Source organism: Capsella rubella, unplaced genomic scaffold (genome assembly GCF_000375325.1).
Source record: "Capsella rubella cultivar Monte Gargano unplaced genomic scaffold, Caprub1_0 scaffold_8, whole genome shotgun sequence".
NCBI classification, from domain to species: domain Eukaryota; kingdom Viridiplantae; phylum Streptophyta; class Magnoliopsida; order Brassicales; family Brassicaceae; genus Capsella; species Capsella rubella.
In genome coordinates this window covers 7,589,809-7,616,422 of record NW_006238916.1, presented here as the reverse complement: position 1 = coordinate 7,616,422, position 26,614 = coordinate 7,589,809, and the positions used below count along the sequence as shown (strand labels likewise).

Below are 26,614 nucleotides of genomic sequence, written 5' to 3'. Positions count from 1 at the left end.
TATTTACAAGATCATAAACCTGATGGAGAACACACTAGTTTCACACCCCCAGGTGTTACTAACCCACCATAAAGCTAACTCGAAAATGTCTCAAAAACTTTTTTTTATATATAATTGAAGTTCCTTTTTATCTATATCCACTATTATCGTTTTCTATTATATTTTCTATAAGCACTCAAACAAATCTTCCCTTGTTTATTCGACATTTCGGATCTTTGTGTGACTCAAACAAAATAATTAACTTTTTTTTTTTTTGGAAACAGGCTTAAAATAAATAAACTTTTTATGTAAATTATTGGATCGACCCTTTTTGGAGCATCATAATCATCTTACTGTAGAAGTTAATGTGCTACATGAAACCTTCACAATTTATTAAACGAAATCACATCAAAAATATACATTCTTTAATGAATGTGTAAGGTCATCATAATCCGATAAAATTGCTTTTGTAAACTTTTATTTCCTCGTAAAGATATATGCGTTTTGTATTTTGTCATGGAAGAGTTGCTAATAGGTTGTTGAAGCACATAATTCGTGTGTCTAATGTTATGCATGCGTGTATATTATAACAAGTCTGTGGAAGAAATTTGTATATATGAACAACTATTTAATCTCTCCACACACGTCTAACAATTTCATATAATGACTCTTAAGTCTCTAATCGTTTGATATTAAATTTTGAAAAACTTAAGAAGTGTACTAGTACAAAATTATGATCGCATCAGAATATGTAATCCATCATCTTTCGAGGTTCGTTTTAAATTCATGAAAATTTGCAAAAGATTTTCGTAATTCAAGCTTGTTATTGATATTCATCGCACCAATTTAATTTTTGAAACTTAAATATTTAAAATGACCTAATGTCCCAAACTTGTGATCAAATTTAGGTTATTATTTTAAAATGAACACTAAGGAAAATTATTATATATATATATGCGCACACACGTTGTAGACGTAACTCTCCAACTTCCAAAACCATTCCCTAACCTTCGTAGTTCTTCCGGCCAATCAAATGGGTGATAAACTTCGATTATCCATCGGAGTTTTGGGTATTTTTTTTCTTCTTCTTTATTTTGTGTGTAATATTTTACTTCTTTAATTTACTCTACCACATATGCTCGTTTCTTTATTTTTTGAAATACCTTTAAACTTTAGTCTTCGGACTAACATAATCTACAAGAAAAGTATTTGTATTAGATTTTTCCTGTTTTTTTTCTTTTTTTTTGTCTTTCAAAACTTATTCTTTATTGTAATTCTGTAGGAAATGGAGCTTCATTGTTGCTCTATACAGCTCCAATGTAAGTAAATGAATTCAAAAACTATAAATAAAATAGCCAAGAAAAGTAGAATATATATAACTCTTTTGTTCTCTTAATATGGGCATGCATATATATATATGTAGATTAACATTTGCAAGGGTGTTTAAGAAGAAAAGCACAGAGGAGTTTTCATGTTTTCCTTACGTTATGACACTCTTCAACTGTTTGATATATACTTGGTACGGTTTACCGATCGTGAGCCATCTTTGGGAGAATCTTCCTCTCGTCACCATCAATGGAGTTGGCATCCTTCTTGAATCGTTTTTCATTTTCATATATTTCTGGTACGCCTCTCCCAAAGAAAAGGTATAAGTATAATCATATGATATATACCTTTTTCATAGGGTAAAAATTAAAAAATACTATACCTTATATATAATTAACTTTGAAATAGATTAAGGTTGGTGTTACGTTAGTTCCGGTGATCGTTTTGTTCGGCTTAACGACAGCAATCTCGGCCGTGGTATTCGACGACCACCGCCACCGGAAATCATTCGTTGGAAGTGTTGGCCTTGTGGCTTCCATCTCCATGTACGGTTCTCCTCTCATTGTTATGGTAAGCCATATATATATATATATATATATGTAGCAGTAGACATATATATTTTGTCAAACAAAACATAAGGATGCGTATGTTTGTGCGCTAATTAGTAAATGTGAATATTGATATGATTGTGAGTGCAGAAGAAAGTGATCGAGACAAAGAGTGTGGAATACATGCCGTTTTACTTGTCCTTCTTCTCATTTCTGGCTAGTTCCCTTTGGTTAGCATATGGTTTGCTCAGCCATGATCTCTTTCTTGCGGTTCGTTTTTTTTTCTTTTCTTTAAGTTAACCTTATTAAATAACGTTCCAAAAATATGAGTTATGACTAGCAAATTTTAAAACTTTAGTTAGTGGTCTATGAAACGATATGTAATGATACAAAGAAAGTCCAATACCATTATCGAAAAAGTATCATTTAATTATATGCATGCATGGTTTTAAAGATGGCATATATATTGAATAAATTTTCTAATTAAACATGTCGTATGTATATATAATAGTCACCTAATATGGTGGCAACTCCACTGGGGATTCTCCAACTTATCATATACTTCAAATACAAGAATAAGAAGGTGTTAACACCAACAACAATGGTGATGAGCAAAAGGAATGATCATGACGATGGAGAGAAGAATAAGACCACCCTTGAGCTTGTATTTGACGTTGATCGTGATCGTGATGATGCCAATGAGAAGAATCAAAACAATGCATGTTAGCTTTCAACCTCATCGCGATTTTAATATCTTGGATACGTTTTCCCAAAAATTCCTTGTGAATCCAGAGATTTTATGTAAAGCATCTCTTATGTTGTGTTTTTCATTACATGATGTAACACATGATCAAATGTCACATTTATATAAGTTATACATATGGTGGTTGGTCATGTGATGAATAAAGGAAGAAGGCTACGTTTCTGCTTTTTTCATTCTTTATTTTCTATTTTAAGATCATATATATATTTATACACACACCAAGGATAAATGTGTCCACAAAAATGAAAAATATGTTTTTTTCCTAAAACTTTTTCAAATTCATCTGTCCATTTTATTTCATTATGCATATCTATATTTTTGTTTTGCTGTAATCAACAACGTATGTATCTTGAATTTTGTACGTTGACAAAAATAAAAAACTGTACTAGTAATTAATCAATTTACCCGGATGACAAAAAAAATAAAATAATAATAATTAATTAATTTACCCTAGTCGTTATAATGGGCCAATGAAAACATAAAGCCCATATATGTATTGGGTTCAATTCCTAGTCCAACAACAAAAGGCGCTCTTAAAACAAACCGCGTTTAAAGAAACCGCGAGATAAGAACGCACTTTTTTGGATTCTCCCCAAATATAATTCCTCTATCTTCTTCTTTATCTTCTTCCTCAACCCGAAACCCTAATTTCTCTGGAGATTTTGCCACAATCTCTTCTGGTAACATGATCTCTTCTGTCTTCTCCTCGTTTCGGATGTTTTCTGCGTAATTTTTTTGTATTATGTGAACTCCGCTGCTAAAATATCAAATTATTTGAATTTTTTGAGTCGAAATTGATTCTTTATATGCGTCAGTTTTGTTGATTTTTTGACGAATTTGTAGAGATCTGGAGTGTTTTTGATTCTTATTTGATGTTTTGCATTCAAAGTCTTGTGCAATTTATAAATTTTCTTCTTCTGATTCTTCTTTATTTACAGCTTCAAGATTCGTTTGAGCAATGTCTTCTGTTTCAAGCCAGCCACAGTTTCGTTACACGCAACCTCCTTCGAAGGTTCTTCATTTGAGAAATTTGCCTTGGGAATGCACTGAAGAGGAGTTGATTGAGCTGGGCAAGCCTTTTGGCACAGTTGTTAATACTAAGTGTAATGTTGGAGCTAATCGGAATCAAGCTTTCATTGAATTTGTAAGTGGAAGAGATTATGCCAAAGTTACAACGAGTGTTCTCATTGTTACAAGTTTTGATTTTTATTTGGTGTTGTGTTTTTTGTTTGTTTTGTCTTTCAGGAAGATTTGAATCAAGCTATACAGATGATTTCTTTCTATGCTTCTTCTTCCGAGCCTGCTCAAGTTCGAGGTAAAACTGTCTACCTCCAGTACTCCAACAGGCAAGAGATAGTGAACAACAAAACGACAGCAGATGTTGTGGGGAATGTTCTTCTGGTGACAATTGAAGGCGAGGATGCTCGAATGGTCAGCATTGATGTCTTGCATCTGGTAAGTTGATCACGCACCTTTTTGGTTTTTCTTAGAAGAGGTAAACGTATTTGCTGAAAGATGTTTCGAAGACATTCTGATAATTAGGTTGTAGGTTGTCTTGCTTTTGGAAACTTACTCTTTGACATGAATGTAAATGGATCAGCAGGGCCATGTCAAGGCACTATCTTCAGTGGCAGCCTAATGCATTAGGAGAAAGAGCACATGTGTGTTTGTTTCCTTTCTCCTTTCCCTGACACTGCCTCTCTCTTCCCTACTCTCTCCCTCACACTTCCCTTTTATCAGATATATTCTAGGATTGTAAGATATGGTCTTACATAGGTGTAGTTAGTATTCTTGTTTGATATGAGAGGGTGCAGCTTTATCTTACATATGTATAGTTAGTGTTTTTGTTTGATAAGATAGGGTGCAGCTCTATCTGCACACTTCTGCTATATAAAACCGTTTCAAAGTGACAAAGTCTATGTGGTTGTGATAAGGTCTAATTAGAGGTTCATCAGTCTGCTAACCTTTTGAGGCATACCTTGTGTCTTGTATGATTGATATGTTGGAAAACATATCTTTTGCCTCCCAGAGTGTGTAACCTTGCATTGAACTTTTCACGTTCTCACATTATATTACGTTGGTCTAATTTGCTGTCCTAATTTTTATGATGCTGTATGACTTTATTATGTAGAGAGTTAACCCAAATTAATTTTTTCTTATGTTGCCGAAGTGCATAATAATTACTGATGCACAGGAGTCTTCATAGTTGAGTCTTCTGGGGTTTTTCCGTTGTTGTTCTAATTGCTGCTTTCTGATGCAGGTGTTCTCAGCATTTGGGTTTGTCCACAAGATTACTACTTTCGAGAAGACAGCCGGATACCAGGTATATTACCAAGCCATAAATTTGCTTTGTATTTTGACGTTAATATTTATTTTACTTATAATGTTTATTGTCAAAATTGCTCTTAGGCACTTGTACAATTTCCTGATGCGGAAACTGCAACTTCTGCGAAAAATGCCCTCGATGGAAGAAGCATCCCTAGGTGACATTTGTATTAAATTTTTGACACGGTATTTAGTCTAACTGTGAAGGACTGCCTAGTTCTAGATATTGTGCGGAGGGTCTGACAATTTATCAGCCTTTCAAGCACCTGTAGGAGTTTTCGCATATTAAGGCTAGTTCTGAGTTAATGTATGGCTAATGGCGTTGATAATGATTTGCAACTAGTCTTTTCACGAGGAACCTGGGAAAATACCGTAGGCATTGATATCTAACTACTTGGAATAAGGATAGTATTTTCATGTGGGATTCTTGGCAATATTGTGTTTTCCTTTATATTACAAATAATACAGGCTTTGCGTTATAAGATTCATGTTTGTTATGTGTGAGGCATACTTTTTCACTGACTTCTTTTCTGGGTATTAGGTATCTACTCTCTGAGCAAATGGGACAGTGCTCTCTCAAAATCACATATTCAGCTCATACAGATCTGACTGTCAAATTTCAGAGTCATCGGAGTAGGTATGTGTATTCAGATTGTGTGCTGAAACATGTTTTGGTTTACTTGGTGGTTGTGATGCTTGGACGACCAAATTTACTGAATTGTTTCCTCTTTACTTTGTAGGGACTATACTAATGTTTACCTTCCTGTTGCTCCATCGGCCATTGATAGTGCTGGTCAGGTAAACAATTTGAAAATAGTCTCTTTATGCATTTACTATTGCAAATCTGCTTTCTACTTGGTTGAATCTAGCTACTAAAGTACAAGCTTAATGTGTAATCCCTACTAGGTGGTCGTGGGTGTAGATGGGAAGAAGATAGAGCCAGAAAGTAATGTTCTTCTCGCATCCATTGAAAATATGCAGTATGCAGTAACCTTGGACGTTTTACACATGGTAAAACTTGCTCTATGCTGAATCCTCATTGAATCTTTGGTTCTGAAAATATTAATTCACGGTTCCCCCTTTTTTAACTAACGCCTAGGTTTTTGAGGCATTTGGGCCTGTTCAAAAGATTGCAATGTTTGACAAGAATGGTGGGCTACAGGCATTGATTCAATACCGAGGTAATATTCTCTATTTCAGCTGTCATTTGTCTCTGAATAAGATTAAATTCTCAAACAACACTGACTGGTTGGTTTCTATCAGATGTTCAAACGGCTGTGGTGGCGAAGGAAGCATTGGAAGGACATTGTATATATGACGGTGGGTTTTGTAAGCTCCACATTACTTATTCACGCCACACCGACCTCAGCATAAAGGTGAACAACGATAGAAGCAGAGACTACACAATGCCCAACCCGCCAGTTCCAATGCAACAACAACCACCCAGTCAGAATCCATATGTGGGCAATCCACATCAATACCATGCAGCAGGTGGAAGTCACCAGCAGCAGCCACCACAAGGCGGATGGGTCCAACCAGGAGGTCAAGGTCCAATGGGAATGGGTGGTGGTCACAGTCACAATCCTTACATGGCACCACCGTCTTCTGGCTCAATGCATCAAGGTATGCATCAAGGTCCAGGTGGTCATATGCCTCCACAGCATTACGGTGGTCCTGGTCCAATGCATTAGAGAGAGAAAGAGAGTCCCTCAAAAAGTCGAAGACAAAGATGTTTTAATCACTCTCTTAATTTCTCGTAGCTCTCTTTTTATTTTTGGTTTGGTTCGTTTGGAACACTTGTACTTGTGTCCAAAAGAGAATTTATAAAACGGAAACCATTTGAGAAATGTATTAGAAGAGCTTAATCTCTCTTTCGCAGTCTTATGTCTCTCTCTCTCTCGCACTCACCATATCACTTTCGTTATCAAAACTCTGTCTAATCTCTTGTCTATAAATTTGGGTTGAATTATTGGATAAGATTATCAAAAAAAAAAACAATTTCGAATAGAGAGAGTTATACAAAGGAGAGAAGAGAAAGATAAAGAGAGGATCTTGTGGCTCCCAAGTCTCCAAGTAAAGTCTTCTCTTTTGCTCTCTAAAGAATAGAAAAAAGGAGTAAAGAGAAGGAAGAAGAAGATAAAGGATTTGATTTTTGGATTCATCATAAACCCTAAACCAATGTCTTCTTCTACTCTTCAAGCTTCTCTTCTCCTTCGTCCTCCTCTCCATTCATATTCCTTTAAACCTCGCCCTTCTCCCATATCTCCTTGTTTTAGTTTTCATCCTCAATCTCTTCCAAGTTTTTACCGTCTTTCTTCATTTCTTCACAACTCTCGAATTTGTCCCCTTCCTTGTTCATTGCGCCACGACAATGTCGCTTCCGATGCAGATTATCTCCCCAAGGACCCTGCTTTTGTTAGCCAAGGGGAGAGTACGGATTCATTGGTCACGGATACGGAGGTTTCGGAATTAGAGTCGAATGATAGATTTGTGGGTGGTGAGGGGACGAGTGAAGCTAGCTTTGAGGCGGAGATGAAAGTGGGAGGAGAAGAAGCTGAGTTTAGTGATGGAGTTAAGGAGGGTAAAGAGGAAGAAGAGAAGAAGAGCAAGTTTCGGATTGTGGTGTTGATGATGGGATTATGGGCGGCTTTAAAGAGAGCTGTGGAGAAAGTTATGGAATGGGAGTGGTTAAGCTGGTGGCCTTTCTCACGCCAGGAGAAGCGGCTCGAGAAACTTATTGCTGAGGCTGATGCCAATCCAAAGGATGCGGCTTTGCAGGGAGCTTTATTGGCTGAGCTCAATAAGCACATGTATGTTACTATATCACGCTCTGATTGATTGGTTTCGTAATATAGGAGCTGGTTTAGTTGAATTCAATTGATTTTTATGTGGTATGCTCTATTTTTTCTTCGATTCAGTCCTGAGGCTGTAGTTCAACGGTTCGAACAAAGGGAACACGCAGTGGACAGTAGAGGAGTTGCTGAATATATTCGAGCTCTGGTCATTACAAATGCTATTGGGGAGTATCTTCCTGACGAACAAACCGGGAAGCCCTCTAGTCTTCCAGCACTGGTATTATTTCTGTCTGCTTGTACCATTATTACTTCTAGAATCTGTGGTTTGGCTATCTGTTTTCCCGTGGTCTACGCTGTAATCTCTGAAGTTGTTGCTTTCTGTCTCTTATTGCTTCTATATCCTTGAACTGATATTGGTACAATGAACTGATAGGAAACTTCTCTATGTAACTGCTGCTTTTCTATTCACAAGATTCGAATGTAGAATATTCACAGGATTCGAATGTAGAATATTTGTAGTTTTTTTTTTTTTTAAAGTAGTGTTGTTGTATTTGTAATAATTATTGGTTTATGTGCAGCTGCAAGACCTTAAGCATCGTGCATCAGGCAATATGGACGAATCATTTGTGAACCCTGGTATATCTGAGAAGCAACCATTGCATGTTACCATGGTAAGTCACTTATATTACCCAATGCATACTTTTCTTTTGGTCACCTTTACCCAATGTATACTAAGTGTGGATATAATTAGGTTCATGATGGTCCTGTATATGTTAAGTTCTTAACTTGTGTCTTTGATGTGTTAGGTTAATCCTAAAGTTTCAAACAAATCAAGATTTGCGCAAGAGCTTGTCTCTACGATCTTGTTTACAGTTGCGGTGGGATTAGTGTGGTATGCATCATCTATATCTAACTTGAGATTAGATTTGTGATAGATTAATTTTGATAGCACAGACAGAAGTTTTCCTTCTCATGCATAGTTGAACTTGTGATTGCTACTCCATCATAGTACTTCTGCTCCTGTTAAAATGGAAGTTTCTTGTTTAGGTTAATGGGTGCAGCTGCTCTGCAAAAGTATATTGGAAGCCTGGGAGGAATTGGAACTTCGGGTGTTGGTTCAAGTTCTTCATATTCTCCAAAAGAGATGAACAAAGAAATAACGCCAGAAAAGGTAGAATTTTGACTAACTTGTTACTGTTTACGAGAAGTCTTAAGTGAGTTGAAGTATAAGTGATGAAATTCATAGGCATTAGTTATAGTGGCCAAACATATTGTAAGAGATGGGTATTGTTAATTAGTTGCATGATAGCATCCTTCTTACCTGACTTGGATCCTCTTTGAATTGATGCTAATTTACCCAGTCAACGTTTAATAGTTCTGTTCATGTAGTCCTTGAGGCCGATAAATTTGTTTGAGCGGCTTCACTGTGTCTTTTCCTAACAAGTTTACTTGCTGCAGAATGTCAAAACATTTAAGGATGTAAAGGGTTGTGATGATGCCAAACAAGAGCTTGAGGAGGTGGTAGAATATCTGAAAAATCCATCAAAATTTACCCGCCTTGGAGGAAAGTTGCCAAAGGTATAGTCTCTCTTTTTATTAGGTTATTATTTCTTCTCGTTTGCATCCTACTTTGAATTTGATTTTCTCCAGTCTACTTAAAGCTATAATCTGTTTAAAGTTAGCATTGTGACCTGAGACATTTCTTATATGTTTGCTTCCAGGGAATTCTTCTAACTGGAGCACCTGGTACTGGAAAGACATTACTAGCTAAAGTAAGCTCTAACATATTTTTGTTGTCTCTTGTTGAACTGGGTGTTATGAAGAATTAATTATTTCAATTGTGTTGGTGTCTTTCATGGTCATATCCCACTTAAACATAAATTCTTTCAGTCTAAAAATTCTATAATTAATTGCAGTAAGCTGACTTTGTCTATATTTTTAAGGCAATCGCTGGAGAAGCTGGGGTACCCTTCTTTTATAGAGCTGGATCTGAATTTGAAGAGATGTAAGCCTTCTACTTTTTTTTCTCTGGCGTATGCCTTGAGCTACATTTACCTTTCACTATATATTTCTGTCTGGTGGAGTCTACAATAATGAGTAATGTCTTATATATCGTTTTTTTTTTGTTATTATTTTCTTGTTTGCCAGGTTTGTTGGGGTAGGAGCTCGGCGTGTGAGATCATTGTTTCAGGCAGCTAAGAAAAAGGTCTAACTCAACCGTCACTGCTAATAATCTATTTTCAAAGGTTTTGCTGCCATGAATGAAGTTCCTTTTGCTGACCATCATATATGACAGGCACCTTGTATCATTTTCATTGATGAAATTGATGCTGTTGGGTCCACGAGAAAACAATGGGAAGGGCATACAAAGAAGACATTGCATCAACTACTTGTTGAAATGGATGGTTTTGAGCAAAATGAGGTACTTGTTCATGAGGGATAGTGTACCTTATAGTTACTTCCCTTAGTTTGCCGAAATATAATAGTATTGCTTCTTTTTATTTTGCTTATGCAGGGAATTATAGTTATGGCTGCAACAAACTTGCCTGATATACTTGATCCAGCCCTGACAAGACCGGGTAGATTCGATAGGCATGTAAGTTTCCAGCTTCTTATTCTCTATTTGTACTAGCAATGATAGAAGTCATGCTAGTTACTGGTCAATGAAGAAGTTATAACTTGTTTTTTTTTGTCTTGAAACCCCCTGTTTTGAATTTTACTGTTTGAGGATTTGTTTTTGGAATTTGCGTATCTGGTGTTCAATTAGTTTTCATCTGTATCTATTTTTCAACAGATTTAGATAGATAGCTAGTGTGCTGTTATGTTATGAAAACCTGTTTTAGATATTTCCAAAGTACTGACAGATTTAATTTTAGATTGTCGTCCCCAGTCCGGATGTCCGTGGACGCCAAGAGATTTTGGAACTCTACCTCCAAGGCAAACCTATGTCAGAAGATGTGGATGTTAAAGCAATTGCTCGTGGAACTCCTGGATTCAATGGTGCTGGTGAGTGTCTAAAATCTATAACTACGGTTTATGTATCCTTGAATTTAGTCAAAGTGTCTTTGTCATTGACCTACAAAGATACAATGATACACCACATTTTTCTCCAATCTGACCAAATGATTTCCAGATCTTGCAAACCTGGTAAATATTGCTGCCATAAAAGCAGCTGTTGAAGGGGCTGAGAAGCTATCTTCTGAACAGTTGGAATTCGCAAAGGACCGAATAGTCATGGGCACAGAGAGGAAAACAATGTTCGTATCAGAGGACTCAAAAAAGGTATATTTCAATATCTGACAACATAGAAGTATTTTTGGATGTAGAGTCAAAACATGGTACGACCTCTGACTTGCTTCTTTGCCTCTGTAGCTCACTGCATACCATGAGAGTGGTCATGCTATTGTCGCCTTAAACACGGGAGGTGCGCACCCGATCCACAAAGCGACAATAATGCCTCGTGGATCTGCATTGGGAATGGTTACCCAGTTACCTTCAAATGATGAAACATCAGTGAGCAAGAGGCAGTTACTAGCTCGTCTTGATGTATGTATGGGAGGAAGAGTTGCAGAGGAACTCATCTTTGGCCAGGACTATATCACTACTGGAGCAAGTAGTGATCTGTCCCAGGCCACAGAACTTGCACAATATATGGTAAGCTTGTGTGATAACCTCCATATTACTCAGATTAGAAGATAATTGTTGTTAAGTATTTCCTTGTTTATCAAAAGAGTTAGCAGCTGGTTCTATTAGTTTGTGGAATGAGTTTTCAGGAAAATAGTCTATGTGTTCCTAAAAACTATAACTTACAAGCTAACGGTGAAAAACAACTTCCACTGTAGTAATGTGTTTCTGATTCCATATGGAAGGTATCGAGTTGTGGGATGAGTGAGGCAATAGGACCAGTTCATATAAAGGAAAGACCAAGCTCTGATATGCAATCACGCATTGATGCAGAGGTAGAGGCTCTCTCTCTATTCAATTTTTTGTAGTTCCTCGTTCGAATCCCATTTCTCCAAAGTCTTTTCAATCATCTGGTGGTGATGATACTTTTTTGGTCAGGTTGTGAAGCTTCTTCGAGAGGCATATGAGCGAGTGAAATCTCTCTTGAAACGGGTTTGTTTATCCAAATTCTCATTTACTTCAATGAAAAACCGTTGCATAAAGTCTTTTCTCACTTAACTGTTTATACATGTGTTTCCGCAGCATGAGAAGCAGCTACACACATTGGCAAACGCACTTCTAGAGTATGAAACGCTAACCGCAGAGGACATAAAGCGTATCCTCCTTCCAAACCAAGAAGGGGAGAAGTTACCGGAGCAACAAGAAGAAGGAGACTTGGTATTGGCCTAAGTCAAATCATTCATTATCATAAACACACCTGGTTGGGTGAAAAAGGGAGGTTCAAAGCTTTGTACAGAGTAAACCTTCCATAGCTTCCAAAAAAAAAAAAGAAGGAACATGTGAAATTATTGATCTCATGTTACAAATTATTGTAGTTTTTATTTCATTAGCTCATTAGTTTCACTTGGAATTGCAACTTTTTTTTTTCTCTTTTAAACGTTCTGTTCAATTATATGAAGAAAATTGTAAAACAACATTGAAAAGAATGTAATTTGTAGTCTTAATATTAATTCTCTGATGTGACTTTGAAGGCCAATAAATCTTATAACAACATCCAAGTCCTCTGAGGACATTACAATGTAAAGAAACTGTAAATGGAGCATTGTTAATGGAACAACCTGTCCATGTGACCGATTCGAATCTTATTATATCAAAAACGTATGAGCTCATCCACTACTGAAGAAAGAAAAGAAAGAAAAAAAAAGACAGCAAAAGAGAGTAGTACCTTTTTTACAGCTAATGGAGCTAAAGAGTGTTTCCTGAATCACAAGTCAAGACAAAATCTATAAACAACAACAAAGATCCCTTTCCTTAATGGTCCGTGTTGAGATTTTTCACATCCCACCAATCCTATTGGTTCAAACCTAAAAATAAATAATACAACAAAAAAATAAAGAGAGTGTGTGTTTGTGTGGCCTTTATGGGTGCAACTAAAAAGTGTTAGAAAAAAAAAAAGGAAGAAGAGAGTGGAACCCCATGATCACACTTTTAACATTGTCTCTGCAAATTGTAAAAGATTCCTGCAAGTGGACTAAAGCCAAAACTCCCAAAATCGTATTTTGGTTCTAATATAGAAACCAAAAAAAAAAACATTTCATTAAATTAGACACATTAAAAAAAAGAAAAAGAGGGTTGAAAGTGAAAAGAACCCCAAAAATAGCATCAAATGAGAGAAACTTATTATGTAAAAATGATGATGATATTTTTTTCTTTTTTGCCTTGTCCATCCTCAAAGAGACTCGCTCTCTTTTTTTTTTTCCCCTTTGAGAGCTTCATCCATGGCAAACCAAATCTCTCGAGACTCCTCTTCCTCCTCTCCATTCAATATATATAAGTTTCTTTCCTCGACCCTTGTCATCAAACTCTGTTGATAATGGATTCTGTAGTCGTGTCTTGAACCGCAAGACGTTCAGAGATATCAGCTAAAGATTTAAGATTGCATTTGATTAAAGCCTCAACAAAGTAACAAGTCTCATCCTTTGTGTTCCCTTCCGGTACATCAACCACAAATGACTCAATCACAAGTGTCCCTATTCTTCCTTCTATATTCTCAGGGTGAAGAGAGATGATAGATGAATAGTTCTAAATCCACATAAAAAAAAGAATGATTCAATCACATGAAAAGTCGTCTTTGAATCAAATCACATGAAATGATGTTTGGTATACCTTGAGTCTGTGATCACCACCAACGATTCTGATACTGAGAATATGCTCATTGTCATCAAGTAACTCTAACCTCTCAGTACTTCTAGTAGCTGGTAAACCAGATTTAACATCGACTTCTCTAACAGTACCAATCTCCATGTTCCCTTTCACAACACACCTACTAATAAATGGCTTATACTTCTGTGGCTGATCAAATCTTCTCACCAGCGACCACACCTACACACACACCAAATCAAGCAGATTGGTATATAAACACTAGTCAAAATGGGAAAAGCTTCTATAAATAGAAACCAATCCAGATTCATCTTCCTCAACTCAATAAGATCAAACAGAGAATTAACATTTCTGGATTGAATTAACAATTGATTAAATATAGAAGCATTACAGACCTAAACAGAGAAAAAAAATAAAAAACAGAGCGGCGCATGTAGAAGATTTAGAGGAGAAGAAGAAGAAGGCTTACAATATGAACAGGAGCTTTGATATGTTTAACTAGCGTAGAGCTACACTGATTCTGCAAAAGCTCATGCTTATGATGTCTTCTAATAAACTCTCTCTCCTGACTCAGATTCGTCTGATTCATCAAGCTTTCAATCCCGTTATTAGCTTCCATCGTCTTCTTCTTTCGTCTGCCTCCGTATAGCCACGGTTTCAAATCGCTAACACCTCCGGCGTCAGATAACGACGAAAACAAACCAAAAAAAAAAAAAACCAAATCCGTCGCGCAGAAACAGATGAAGAAAGTGAGTAGCGTAAAAGGTAAGATTGAGGTATGAAACTTAACAGAGATCTGATCTGAGAGAAGTTTGTTGTTATACTCTTTTTGTATTTCCGGCGAGATCTTACGACAAAAGATTACAGTCGCCGTCTTTGGAGGGAGATAAGAAGAAGAGAAGAGATAGAGAGAGAGAAGAATCCTTCTAACAAACTTTTTTTTTTTTTTTTTGTATTTCTCTCACTTAATAAGTATTATTTAAAAAATAAATAAACCTTTATTTTTATTTTTTAAAAAGAGAGGAAACAGTGTGTGATTGGATGGGTGGACTTAAAAAGGGAGTAAAGGTCCTTTCTCTCTGATTTCACCACTCTCATTGGATGCTTTCTTATATTAATCCCTTCTCTTTTTACCATTTTACCCCTCTCTTTTTTTCTCTGTTTTATTTGACCATTTTACCCCTCTCTTGGTAATAAAAGTTTTTTTTTCATTTGGATAAAACTTTTATTTTTCTTTTTCATTTAGATAACTGTTGAAGATATATAAAAGTGAATGTGTAGAATGTGTATCATCCTATCATAGTATCATGTATGTGTGTATATTAGCTAGTGTATGGCATTAGGATTAGGATTAGGATTAGATTAGCGTCAACATCGTTTTCAGTGTGTGTGTACTTGTTTGTAGTCATATATACTACGATTTATATTAGTGAAAATACAAAGAAATACGAAACTAGTTTATTGAAAGATACTACAAATTTTTCAGGTTTGTGTATATTTATGTTTTAGATAGATACAAAAATAAGACATTAAAACATATCGACCCCTTTTGAGAGATCATAAATAGAATTTGAGACAAGTAAGGCAGAGGATGTTGTCTTGATAGCAGTATAGGCTTAAAACATTCCATGTAAGAGATCGAGATCGTCTAATAAAAAAAGATATGCTCGATCGGGAAGATTAGATTATAATGGTGTGAACTGTGAAGCCGACCGACCATTTTAACTTTATTAAGTTTGGTTTCAAATATGTGTGGATTAAACAAACCCTCGATGGATAGTTTCAAACGTTTCCACTCATAATCAATAAAGGCTCTTGGTTAATGATGATAAGGTTTAAAAGCACTCCTACGTATTTTGTATTGACAGAGTAACTTAAAAGCAAATGTTGTTGTGGTTGCATTACCAAATTACGACTATTATTAAATTCTCAAAACCCCTCCTGGTGGGTTTCTTCTGAGTAATTTACCTACTATTATTAGTATATTTATTTGTGAATGATCGAACAAAAGATTAGATACAGTACTTTAGGGTTTGCTTCATGGCCTTTAACTTTTCCTGACTCGAAGAGCCAATCTCGAGAGAGCAAAAATGGTCACACGTGCTTTATCCAACACTCTTTATATAAAAAACCTAAATAAAAAAAAAGGATATCTCAAAGTGATCACAAAGATTTCTAATAAACAAAGTCTCATATCTAGAAAAAGAAAAATTCGTTTGCTAACTTTGTAACGTGCTAAAGTATTCTTGAGAATACTACGAGAGTACCTCGAGATTATTATATATATATACACAACAAAGATTGGCTCTTTATAAGATTGGCTCTTTATAATAGCAAAGACATCTCTTTCGAACTAGTTCTCTCTACTCAAAGCTATATAGCCAAATCATTATCACACTATAATATATTGGGTAATATATATAGAGAAGTAGCACTTTTAACGATGTCAGTTTTCTTAATTTTTTAAAAAAGGAAAAAAAAAAAAAAAGAAGAAGAACAAAACGACCAACTTCATATCTCAAACGAGTTGACATAAGAAAAAAGTACCAAGAACGTAGTAAGAAAAAGAATATATTGTTCTCTGTTCTACACTTAAATTGGAATAAGATAGATTCGTTCTTATTTATCCTTTCGATATTTATACATATATGGACCGAAACTTTATTCATTTGCACTACAACAACAACAACAAAATCACTTTGTTTGACTTATAATATCGATCGAGCGGCCGTAAATATCTATCTTTACATTTAAGGACAAGAATCATCAACCTAAGTATCACATAAATAGTAAGTCCATTGATTGGATTGTAAAAGGACAATCACCTTTGTAGAGTGGGAATGTTTAGATTCACTTCATGTGTCCTTATTAGTATAAATAGTATGACAACGACGATTATCCAAACAAAAGATTAATATAAGTGAAAGAGAGATCAGTGGACCCAAAAACAAAGGTGTGGAAGAGATGATGAGATTAGAAATCAAGATTTTTTTTGAAGCAATTTTGTAAAGAGAGAAGCAACAATGATCATGTGTTGCATTTCATCTATCTTCATAATTTTGACTAATTCGGCTTGGCTAAGATAACGTGAATTCACGTGTTCGAACACCATGCATTATAGAATCAAAATCCCACAAAGTGTTATTTATTTCTCTATACATGAGAAGAAGATGATTTGAGACTCATTCAAAGTGTTTATTTACACGAAAATTAAATTGAAAATCAAAACATTTAGCAAACATTTTTACTTTCTTATAAGATATTTCTTAAAATCATAAATTGCGGAATAATACTTTATGTAAAATACTAAAACGAATCTTACCAAAAAAAAAATACTAAAACGAAAAATAATAAATCTCAAAAACAAACGGAACAAAACAATTTTTCTTTAGGTTTAGTATTTACGTTTATAATTAACAAAAAACCAAAGCACTTCAAATTTTGAAAATTGTGATCTTTTTTTTGTTGTTGTTGTAAATACAAAAATAAACGCAATGCAAGCAAAAATATTGATGCCTAAAAATATGATAATACATATTGACAAGAAACAAACTTAACCATGCAGCCTAAGGGATCTCAGTTGCATCTAGGATGCACTAAAATGTTTTGATATATCAACGATATTGGCCCAAGTCAAATTCTAAAGCCAGGACCAAACCGGTGCATGCTTAAATAGGCTGGTGTCAACATGGACCGGCTTGGCCTATCACAATCACCACCATACATTTATCACTAACATGTCAATAATATCCAAACAAATGATACCAAAATACCAACAAAGTTTTACACTTAACCACCAGAAAAATATACGAAATATTCGGACTAATGTTTCCGATGCAGATAGTTTCTGAATAAGTTTTAAGCAAAAGAAAGAAAAATAGAAAAGAGAAAAGAACAAAATATCAAACCTTACTTGGATAATTAGTGATATGCCCTAATGATTCCACATGTGAGATAAGATGATCTGATATGTTTCTTGCCTCCATTGTTACTACCTTGAAACCACTAATCTATAATGATTGTCTCCACTTCATCATCCTTGTCTTCATCTAAAGCCACACGGGGAGTTTCCTCAACTGACCTTCCAACCTCATCTGCCTTGCCACTCATCTTGCTCGTTGCATTCATACTCTTCTTCTCTCCATCAGGAGGCGGCGCAATCACTTTTGCTACCACGTCAGAGATCATTTCCTGGAGTCTCTTACGAATTTCTGCCTTGCCTCTTCCAATGAGAGCTCTGTTAGGTAACACCATTCTTCCATCACCCTTGTCTTCATCTAAAGCACGGGGATGTTGACGCGTTTCGGTATTTCCATTGGAAACAATCCTTGCACCTGTTTGATTGCTAGCCACTTGATCACCACCATGGATATTGGAACCGTCTATCTTTGGCCTTTTGAAACTTCTCACATCAAAGCTTGCGAATCCTCTAGCAGCATCTCTTTCTTGTGATTCCCAAAACTCTTTTGCCACTTGTTCTTGTTGAACCACACCCGCAGCTTGATTTGTTGGACTCCAGCTGTTAAAACCAGACACTTTTGATGAAGGACCCCCCTGAAAAACGTACTTGACAGATGGTGAAGGGACACTCCTAGAAGCTTGGTAGTAATTGGAATCCATGTGCAGCTTGGTAGAAGAGAGGTTGTTGACTGGCAGCATGGAAGCATTTGGCGGTCGAGGTATCTCTTTCGCAAAGAAACCATGCCCACACTCTTGACAACGCAAGTTCTTGTTAAGATAAATCCTTTCAAACAAATATTTGTTTTTGCAGTTCAAGCACTGTGTCCAGAATTGAGTACTCTGCTCCGCCATCGAAGAAGGAACAACGAAAGCATGCGCAGGCGAAGGCACATGGGATCTTTCCATACGAGCAGTGGACTTAGCTCTAGCCTTGACATTCTGAACAACAGGCTTCCTTACATTTTTAGCCGCTTTAGAAGTTGGCTGGCGTGGTCGTTTCACGCTCTGTGCTTTTCGGGATCGTTGAGCTTCTTCTTTGCGCCTCTTTTCTATATATACTGCTTTCTCCGGCTCCTTAGTTAGTGTATCCTTAGCTTGTATAACCAAGTCATACGCACCTTTAGCATAGTTGCACTTGTTTTTATCCGGATGGAGGACAAGAAGTAACTTGTGGTATTGTTTTTTCACTGCGTCATCATTAGCATAAGGATCTACACCAAGGACTCCATACCAATCAACTTCTCCGCCGATTAGTTTCTCTCCCGCGATGTAAACATCGATAGCCGTCATTAGTTTTTTCAAACCATGCAGCTCAGGAAACAAGATTTGAGCCTTGTTTGCAAACTTCTTTGCACCATTGTAGTCCTTTTCTGTAATCTTCAACTCAGCTACATCCATTGCCCTTTTCGCTTCATCCCTGTTGCAATCCATGTTCTCTCGAGAAATGTTTTGTTCCAAATATCTGCTCCTACTCATTGGCAAAAAAGAGAATGAGAGAAAAAAAAATGATTAGATTCAGTGAAATATGGAAAAAATCTGAGGATTCTAAAGGATTACACACATGTTTATAGAGATTTGTTTCGGTTTAACTAGCTACAAGGTCTCATGATTTGATACATATACCATCTTAACTAACATGCAAATCACTAGTTCAAGAAAATCGATCTTATGCAATGGCCTAGTCTCAACTGGTATAATAAGCCCCCGAAGTTAACTAGACAAAACCGGTTCGACTCTCTTACCATAACACTTCATTTATAATAAAAAAAAGAAAAAAAAGAAAAAAAAAAGGGAGCATACAGAACCAATGTTTGATATTACGAGATCTTAGCCACACAATAAACACACAAAAATTTATAAGCCACACAATAAACACACAAAAATTTATAAGACAATCCGCTGAATATAAATTTATCGATAAATTAATATCTCTATAAGTTAATAGATTTTCACGGTTCTAAATTATTAATTTATAGAGGTTTTACTTTACATTCATAAAAAAAAAAAGATCTTGAGAATCTATCATCCTAATGCAATTGAACATCTTAAAGAATATGTAAGATCTAGATTTAAATGAAGACTTTCTAGATCGAACAAGATTTAAATACTAATGAAGAACCAAAAACCAATCAAAACCACAAAAACTCAACTATGACAAGAGATCCTCAAACTCTATCAAGAGTAAACCTAACCTAAACTACATTTCACCAACCCACAATCATAATCCACAAATCCAGTTCTTCTTGCATGTCCTAATCACTACGAATCCAAAAAAACTCATAGTCCACATTTCAATAAATGCTAAAAATCAAACAAACTTGAGATCCACAAAAATCCGAACCAATTCACAAACATTTCAAACAGATCTAGAGACAGACAGTGACACTACAAATCGATTGCCTCAACCCAAATTCATCATCATATAGAGCCACAAAGTCTCCTAATCACTACGAACCAAAAAAAGCTCTTATAAACTTGAGATCCGTGAAAATTCGAACTAGTTCATAAACATTTCAAAAAGATCTACAAGCAGATAGTACAAATTGATTGCTTTCGAATAAGCCTAAATTCACCATTAGAGAGAGCCATAGTGTCTAAAGGAGTGATACAAACCAAAACCCCCAAAATTCATCATTGTAAAATTTGAAACCCTAAATTTAATCTTAATGCAAGCGAGAAATCGAGAAAGCGAAAAGAGTCCAAAGTATACATAGAAGAAGAATTGAAACCATGAAAGTAGGAAAAACACATACCAACAGTTAGATCGCAACTCCGAGGATTGGAATATCAAACTAGGTTTTGTTACAAGAGTGAGATACACCTTTTACGAAGGTTACTCTTTTTTCTCTCTTATTTTTCTCTTAAGTATAAACTCAAATATATAAAATCTGAGAAAACAATGTAAAATCTGAGAAAACAATGTAAAATCTGAGAACCTTAAGAATCAACCCAAATTCATCATCATATAAAGCCACATATCCCCTAATCACTACGAACCAAAAAAAGCTCTTATAAACTTGAGATCCATGAAAATTCGAACTAGTTCATAAACATTTCAAAGAGATCTACAGGCAGATAGTACAAATTGATTGCTTTAGAATAAACCTAAATTCACCATTAGAGAGAGCCAGAGTGTCTAAAGGAGTGATACAAACCAAAACCCCCAAAATTCATCACTGTAAAATTTGAAACCCTAAATTTAATCTTAATGCAAGCGAGAAATGGAGAAAGCGAAAAGAGTCCAAAGTATACATAGAAGAAGAATTGAAACCATGAAAGTAGGAAAAACACATACCAACAGTTAGATCGCAACTCCGAGGATTGGAATATCAAACTAGGTTTTGTTACAAGAGTGAGATACACCTTTTACGAAGGTTACTCTTTTTTTCTCTCTTATTTTTCTCTTAAGGATAAACTCAAATATATAAAATCTGAGAAAACAATGTAAAATCTGAGAATCTTAAGAATCAACCCAAATTCATCATCATATAAAGCCACATATCCCCTAATCACTACGAACCAAAAAAAAAAAGCTCTTATAAACTTGAGATCCGTTAAAATTCGAACCAGTTCATAATCATTTCAAAGAGATCTACAGACAGTGAGTACAAATCGATTGCTTTAGAATAAACCTAAATTCACCATTAGAGAGAGCCAGAGTGTCTAAAGGAGTGATACAAACCAAAACCCCCAAAATTCATCACTGTAAAATTTGAAACCCTAAATTTAATCTTAATGCAAGCGAGAAATGGAGAATGCGAAAAGAGTCCAAAGTAAACATAGAAGAAGAATTGAAACCATGAAAGTAGGAAAAAACACATACCAACAGTTAGATCGCAACTCCGAGGATTAGAATATCAAACTAGGTTTTGCTACAAGAGTGAGATACACCTTTTACGAAGCTTACTCTCTTTTTTTCTCTCTTCTTTTTCTCTCTTCTTTTTCTCTCTTCTTTTTCTCTTAAGAACAACCTCAAATATATAAAATCTGAGAAAACAATGTAAGGGATATATATTAAGTTAACCATGATAAAAGTTTTGACCAAGGTTAAGAGCCATATGTGGTAAAAACATAAAATATATTTTTTTCTTATTTTGTAGTCTACAACTTGCAGATGCATGCTTTTGAGTTTACTTTTTGTTGACTAGATACATACTATGAGGTTAAAAATCAAATGCAAAGGGTGTATGTATATGACAACGTAACTAGTAACAATTGTACCATACATTTTCTTACCTATACTTGACCGTGGTTTATTGACCATGATTACTGAAACGTTGTTACTTATTTGACCATGATTATTTTAATTATAGTTAATTTAAAAGTGGTAAAATAGGAAAAATATTTTTTCCTTCTCGTTACGGTCACACGTGCGTGCATATAACTGGATAATGATGTTGACTAGCTTAGTACTAAGTACTAGACTACAATTTCGGAAGTATGAAATGATATTGACTAGCTTAGTACTAAGTACTAGACTACAATTTCGTGTACGAAAAAGATCTTGTAAGTATCATTTTCTCTGATACTTATCACTTGTCGACCATTTCGTATCATTTTATTAGAGAAGGGATGTGCAAACATGGAAGTATATCTTAGAAGAAGCTAAGATCACTTGGTTTATCAGTTGGTTTTCTGGTCAACCACAAACTTCTTCCGGTAACGATGTTTGTTCAACTAACAACGTAGAGACGAACGAAGAAAACGAAGGAGATGGGGAAGAATTACAAAAACATTGACACATTGTTTATTGGAAGGTTTTTATATAAAAGATAGAAAGAAGTGGGAGAAGCAGAACAAATGAGTTTGTTCTTGGTGTGAGTAGCACCAACAAACAAAATAGAGCAAAATGAATAGACAAAAATCGAGGACATGTCAAAAGGGTCGTACTCGTCCTCTCAAGGCAGGCATAGGCATAGGCATAGGCATGTGCATGATGCAACACAAAACCAAAACACAATCCTCACACGTTACAGGTAGCCACAAATCACACAACAACTAAGCAATTTTATATTCATCTGTTTACCACATGCCCCCCAACTATATGGACACCTTTCTCCGGCTGCTACCTTACTCACCTGCTTTCTCACCCTTGGCCTCTGGTTCAGTTTCCGGTTTTCGATCGAGTGTAGCATCATCAGGTTTGGGTTCCAGTTCATCTCTGGGACTTGATTCGGTTTCCGTGGTAGCATTGCGGTTTAATTCCGGTTCCAGTTCAGCTGTGGGGTTCAGTTCTGGTTCTGATTCAGCCAGGGTGTTTCGTTCAATTTTAGGAGATTCAGTCTTATCATGACGGAATTTAACAACAATGCACGTGATGTTGTCTGCACTGCCACGGCTGAAGGCAGTGTCAGTTAACTTGCGGGCAGCTGCCTCGGGCTCTTCCTCGCTCTGAGCAAGAGATACGGCATCCTATATCCAACGTTAAAACAATCTAAGATATACTTTCCTGAACAATCTGGAAACAAATACAAGGGGGGATTTTATCTGAGTCGCACCTCATTTGGCACCACATCCCATAAACCGTCACTTGCAAGCACTAGCAACTCGGCCTCATGATCTATCTCTAGATCCTGCAAAATAAGAAGAGAAGTGTGTTCACAAAATCTCAACACTAATGATTTTACATTGGTGATACTACAGAATAGGATAACTATATAACACCCTCGACAGATAGAAGTCAGCTGCAGTTAGAAGCGGTTACTTGTATCTCGGGTTCAGCAACAACGAATTGCTTCAGCATTCTGTTACCAAAGGCCCGGGACATTGCCAACACCCCACCTACTCTCCATGTTCCTGACAAGCAAAAAACATGATGATAATAAGGCTAGGAAATCTAGTTTTTCCCTGCACAGAATGTTTAAAGAATGATTAAGCAGACGAATAGAATGCCTCGATAAGATGTTTGTATGTCAGTTTTCCCCAGAAACTTTTAAAATAGAATGAGGCCTAAAGCCTAAAACAGAAACAAAAAAAACAAACATCATTTTTTAAATTAAAATCCGTGACGGAAACATCAAGCATTTTGAGTAAATCATTTAATGAAGCTAGTGATCAAACTCAGAAGGGGAATATCTGCGATTTCATTATGTCATGTTTAGAAGCAAGCAACCACTTAGGGGGATACAAACGAGGAATGGTTTTTTATAACATCAGATTACCTGCCCACATGATAACACCACCAGCACTTTCGATTCGCTTTCTTTCATCACTTCTATTTGGCTTATGGTCATCAGATAGCGCAATCGCTGCAAAGCATTAACACTAAGTTTGAAAAGGGTCCTTATGGAAAGAAAACAACAAAGGCTTGTGGCCAGTCACAAAAATTTATCTGACTCCATTCACTATGGATAGTATAATTCCATTTAGTAAACTGATTTTTGGCTGAGGGTCTCGATTTATCTTCTAATGATATACCACATTGTATTAGATCACAATGAAATACTGACCTTTCCCAGCTTTAGAAACTACTGTCCTCGAATCTCCAACATTTGCAACATATAAATGATTCCCCACTAACACAGCAGCAGATGCTGTGGAGCCATCATCTCTGTAAGTATCCTTTTCCGCCTCAAGGAATGCTACATCAGTTTGTTTATATGTTTCACCTGCAAAATTAATCAAGTTAGAAGGTGACTCAGTGACTTGTATCAAGCTGTATGAGCCCATATTATAACAAGATCTTATGCCAAGAGATATAGAGCGCACTTAATGCTAGCTTGGTGTCCGTCAAAAATTGTGGATGCTTCATAAGATTGTTGAAGAGGTGTTCCTTCAGGTACTCAGCAGCACGTGAACCACCATGACCTGTGATTAAAGCTTCAGATATTAGAAGAGGAAATCTAAATATCACGTCAGGAACATATAATTCTGCTTCTGAGTATTACATGGACGCATATTGATAGTTCAACTATGCACTGCAGCCTTTAATATCATAAATAAGCACGAACAAATGCAGACTCTAACTATTGTAGTTCTAGATACTTCTTAAATTAATAGACATAGCACATATAGTGTGACCAGTTTGCAACGAACTACTTAAATCTGCAAATGAAGCTAGACTGTGATAGATACTATGATAATATGGAAAATTGAAAACCAGACTTCAATGCAGATCAAATGTCTTCCCGAATTCAACACTAACATGTCCTTTTCGTCTATATCAAACAAATAAAACGAAGGAAGAGAAACATAAAAACTAACCATCAAATATTCCAAACATGGACACTGTTTGGCCTTCAATTGTGGAAGCTTTGACATCATAGAAATCTTCCATCGTAGATCTTTTCCCTCTGAAACTACAGTACCCACATCTCAAGCTTCCATCATCACTGTCATTTGCACATAAAATTTATCAAGAACCACTTTAAAACAAATGAAAAGAGAAGAAAACAATACTTTCACATTGATCCAAAGCCATAGAAAACTACAGATTGCCTTCATAACAGTATAAAGCTTCAACGTACAGTGGAACTTAGTTTCTTCCATGATATAATCATCTGTATAGTAAACTAATTTGGTGAAACAAATGAAAGAGCACAACTAAAACAAACACAACCATCGTAAAGTGGAGTATCCCCGACCATGAAGTGATATCTTAAGTACAAGTCATATATCAATATACCCTAGAAAAAATCTACATTCAGGAAAACCACAAAAAGAAAAACATCAACCAAAATGAGATGCAACTCACTTTTTCCACCCACCGCCAATGTATCCGCCATCATCAACTTTCCCAGGCGGCATATCAACTAAAGATACTCGTTTCTCTCCGGTGGAAGAATCAACCATCATCTTTGCACTGGTTCTAAACCCGATTCCACTGGTTCTAAATCCAATCACACTAGTTCTAAACCGTAAACCAAAACTCAAGGTCTTCTTGATATGATTAAACCGATGTCTCCCTTGAGCCAACACCCCAATACGACCACCAGCTTGAACAATAACACTCCTTACGAAACTGCTGCATACCATCTAATAAGAAACCAGGTCTAACCTTATATCAGCTTCCCCAAATGCAGGAGCTGTATACATAAAAACACAATCCATCATTAATAAACTATATCACCAATTATACGATTCCTAAATCAGAACAAGATTCGAATAAAATTGGATGATACGAGCAGCAACTTCAACAACACGAAACGAACTAAACACACAGATCCTGGATCCCTAAAAACATAATTAAGATAACAAACCCTATCTGAATATGGATAAGTTTAAAAAATGTGAAGCTGATTTCAAACTCGAATTCTTCAAATCAAAAACTAGATCCTGAGTGTTCAAAGAAGAAGATGATAGAATTCAAAACAAACGAATCATGAACAATTAACAATAAACACGATCCAGAATCTGTACTTCCTAAACAAAATTCGAATAAACGATACGAATCAAATCGAATCAAAAAGTATAGAGAAAGGAAAAAAAAAAGAACACTAACAGGTATCTTCACGAATCAAAAGAAAATAAAAATCCAAAATCAAATCAAAAGGATCTGCGGCGGAAATGAGAATCTCAGAGCTCTGAACAAAAAAAAAGGAATTCGAATCGGATATATAAGAAACGGATCGGAGAAACGCGGTTAGTGTTATGTACCAAGGATCCGAATCTGAGAAGTGAAGACGGAAAAAAAAAAAAATCTGCTCCAGCGAATCAGCTTTTTGGAGCTTCCATGGAATCTGAAAGAATCCAAGAGAGATGGAAAGGAGAGAGAGAGAGAGTGGTGGTGAGTAGTGTGTGTGTGAGAGAGAGAGAGAAGGAAGCCACCGAACAAAAGCGGCAACGTGGCATTACTCATGCATCTATGATTTATATACTTTGTAGGGTTTTTATTTTTAATTTTATTTTTCAATTAGATTACCACACTTTATCATACAACTAATCAGAACTTTTTTCTTAATTGCTGATATAAAAACCAACTTAAATCTCATTAAAAATAATTAGTAACTCTTGTAAATCACTAATCTTATGCACTTTGAAAATTGTTATACTATACAAATCATGTTTCTTCTAATTCATGTTTTGGTTGGTAATGTTAATTTTTTTTATAGTGAAATTCTGATCTAAAATCTGACTCTAAATCCGTTATAATCGACTTAAAACCAATTGTAAGACTGTTTGTTTTTATAAAATTG

General features: G+C 35.8%; 6 protein-coding genes across 10 annotated transcripts; 3 read left to right on the top strand and 3 right to left on the bottom strand.

The window, feature by feature from the left end:
* Positions 1-972: 972 nt before the first annotated feature.
* On the top strand, positions 973-2,782 carry LOC17877239 (bidirectional sugar transporter SWEET3). Its single transcript, XM_006279796.2, has 6 exons — positions 973-1,049; positions 1,262-1,298; positions 1,403-1,625; positions 1,714-1,875; positions 2,004-2,123; positions 2,365-2,782. Exons 1-6 carry the CDS (start codon positions 1,013-1,015, stop codon positions 2,578-2,580), a joined length of 795 nt encoding a protein of 264 aa, XP_006279858.1. The 5' UTR covers positions 973-1,012; the 3' UTR covers positions 2,581-2,782.
* Positions 2,783-3,189: 407 nt separating this feature from the next.
* On the top strand, positions 3,190-6,829 carry LOC111831689 (polypyrimidine tract-binding protein homolog 2). 3 transcript variants are annotated; one of them, XM_023786829.1, is made up of 10 exons: positions 3,190-3,296; positions 3,555-3,760; positions 3,862-4,071; positions 4,877-4,939; positions 5,026-5,099; positions 5,483-5,578; positions 5,682-5,739; positions 5,848-5,952; positions 6,041-6,122; positions 6,205-6,829. In XM_023786829.1, the coding sequence occupies exons 2-10, from the start codon at positions 3,575-3,577 to the stop codon at positions 6,630-6,632; spliced, it is 1,302 nt and encodes a 433-aa protein (XP_023642597.1). In that variant the 5' UTR covers positions 3,190-3,296; positions 3,555-3,574; the 3' UTR covers positions 6,633-6,829. The 3 variants fall into 3 exon arrangements, with proteins under 3 accessions (XP_023642597.1, XP_023642604.1, XP_023642607.1); XM_023786836.1 differs by lacking the exons at positions 3,190-3,296; positions 3,555-3,760 and adding an exon at positions 4,220-4,277 and having other exon boundaries at positions 3,943-4,071; XM_023786839.1 differs by lacking the exons at positions 3,190-3,296; positions 3,555-3,760 and having other exon boundaries at positions 3,943-4,071; positions 5,026-5,127.
* Positions 6,830-6,945: 116 nt separating this feature from the next.
* LOC17875007 (ATP-dependent zinc metalloprotease FTSH 11, chloroplastic/mitochondrial) lies at positions 6,946-12,312 on the top strand. Its single transcript, XM_023786825.1, has 17 exons — positions 6,946-7,751; positions 7,860-8,013; positions 8,315-8,407; positions 8,543-8,628; positions 8,784-8,907; positions 9,195-9,314; positions 9,458-9,508; positions 9,680-9,741; positions 9,885-9,942; positions 10,033-10,158; positions 10,252-10,332; positions 10,613-10,742; positions 10,870-11,018; positions 11,109-11,390; positions 11,606-11,695; positions 11,799-11,852; positions 11,943-12,312. Exons 1-17 carry the CDS (start codon positions 7,120-7,122, stop codon positions 12,087-12,089), a joined length of 2,439 nt encoding a protein of 812 aa, XP_023642593.1. The 5' UTR covers positions 6,946-7,119; the 3' UTR covers positions 12,090-12,312.
* A 517-nt stretch (positions 12,313-12,829) lies between these two features.
* On the bottom strand, positions 12,830-14,462 carry LOC17875036 (abscisic acid receptor PYL8). Its single transcript, XM_006279599.2, has 3 exons — positions 13,990-14,462; positions 13,527-13,742; positions 12,830-13,442 (listed from the first exon to the last, which is right to left on the bottom strand). The coding sequence occupies exons 1-3, from the start codon at positions 14,137-14,139 to the stop codon at positions 13,218-13,220; spliced, it is 591 nt and encodes a 196-aa protein (XP_006279661.2). The 5' UTR covers positions 14,140-14,462; the 3' UTR covers positions 12,830-13,217.
* Positions 14,463-17,245: 2,783 nt separating this feature from the next.
* LOC111831220 lies at positions 17,246-21,422 on the bottom strand. Of its 2 annotated transcripts, none has more exons than XM_023785132.1 (2): positions 21,304-21,422; positions 17,246-18,948 (listed from the first exon to the last, which is right to left on the bottom strand). In XM_023785132.1, the coding sequence occupies exon 2, from the start codon at positions 18,909-18,911 to the stop codon at positions 17,526-17,528; it is 1,386 nt and encodes a 461-aa protein (XP_023640900.1). In that variant the 5' UTR covers positions 18,912-18,948; positions 21,304-21,422; the 3' UTR covers positions 17,246-17,525. The 2 variants fall into 2 exon arrangements, with proteins under 2 accessions (XP_023640900.1, XP_023640904.1); XM_023785136.1 differs by lacking the exon at positions 21,304-21,422 and adding an exon at positions 20,234-20,330.
* Positions 21,423-22,215: 793 nt separating this feature from the next.
* Positions 22,216-26,245, bottom strand: LOC17876996 (probable protein phosphatase 2C 76). 2 transcript variants are annotated; one of them, XM_006279566.2, is made up of 9 exons: positions 26,076-26,245; positions 25,174-25,504; positions 24,684-24,811; positions 24,189-24,287; positions 23,930-24,088; positions 23,642-23,728; positions 23,185-23,276; positions 22,979-23,053; positions 22,216-22,892 (listed from the first exon to the last, which is right to left on the bottom strand). In XM_006279566.2, exons 2-9 carry the CDS (start codon positions 25,452-25,454, stop codon positions 22,551-22,553), a joined length of 1,263 nt encoding a protein of 420 aa, XP_006279628.1. In that variant the 5' UTR covers positions 25,455-25,504; positions 26,076-26,245; the 3' UTR covers positions 22,216-22,550. The 2 variants fall into 2 exon arrangements, with proteins under 2 accessions (XP_006279628.1, XP_023639996.1); XM_023784228.1 differs by lacking the exon at positions 26,076-26,245 and adding an exon at positions 25,921-26,022.
* Between the last annotated feature and the right edge of the window lie 369 nt (positions 26,246-26,614).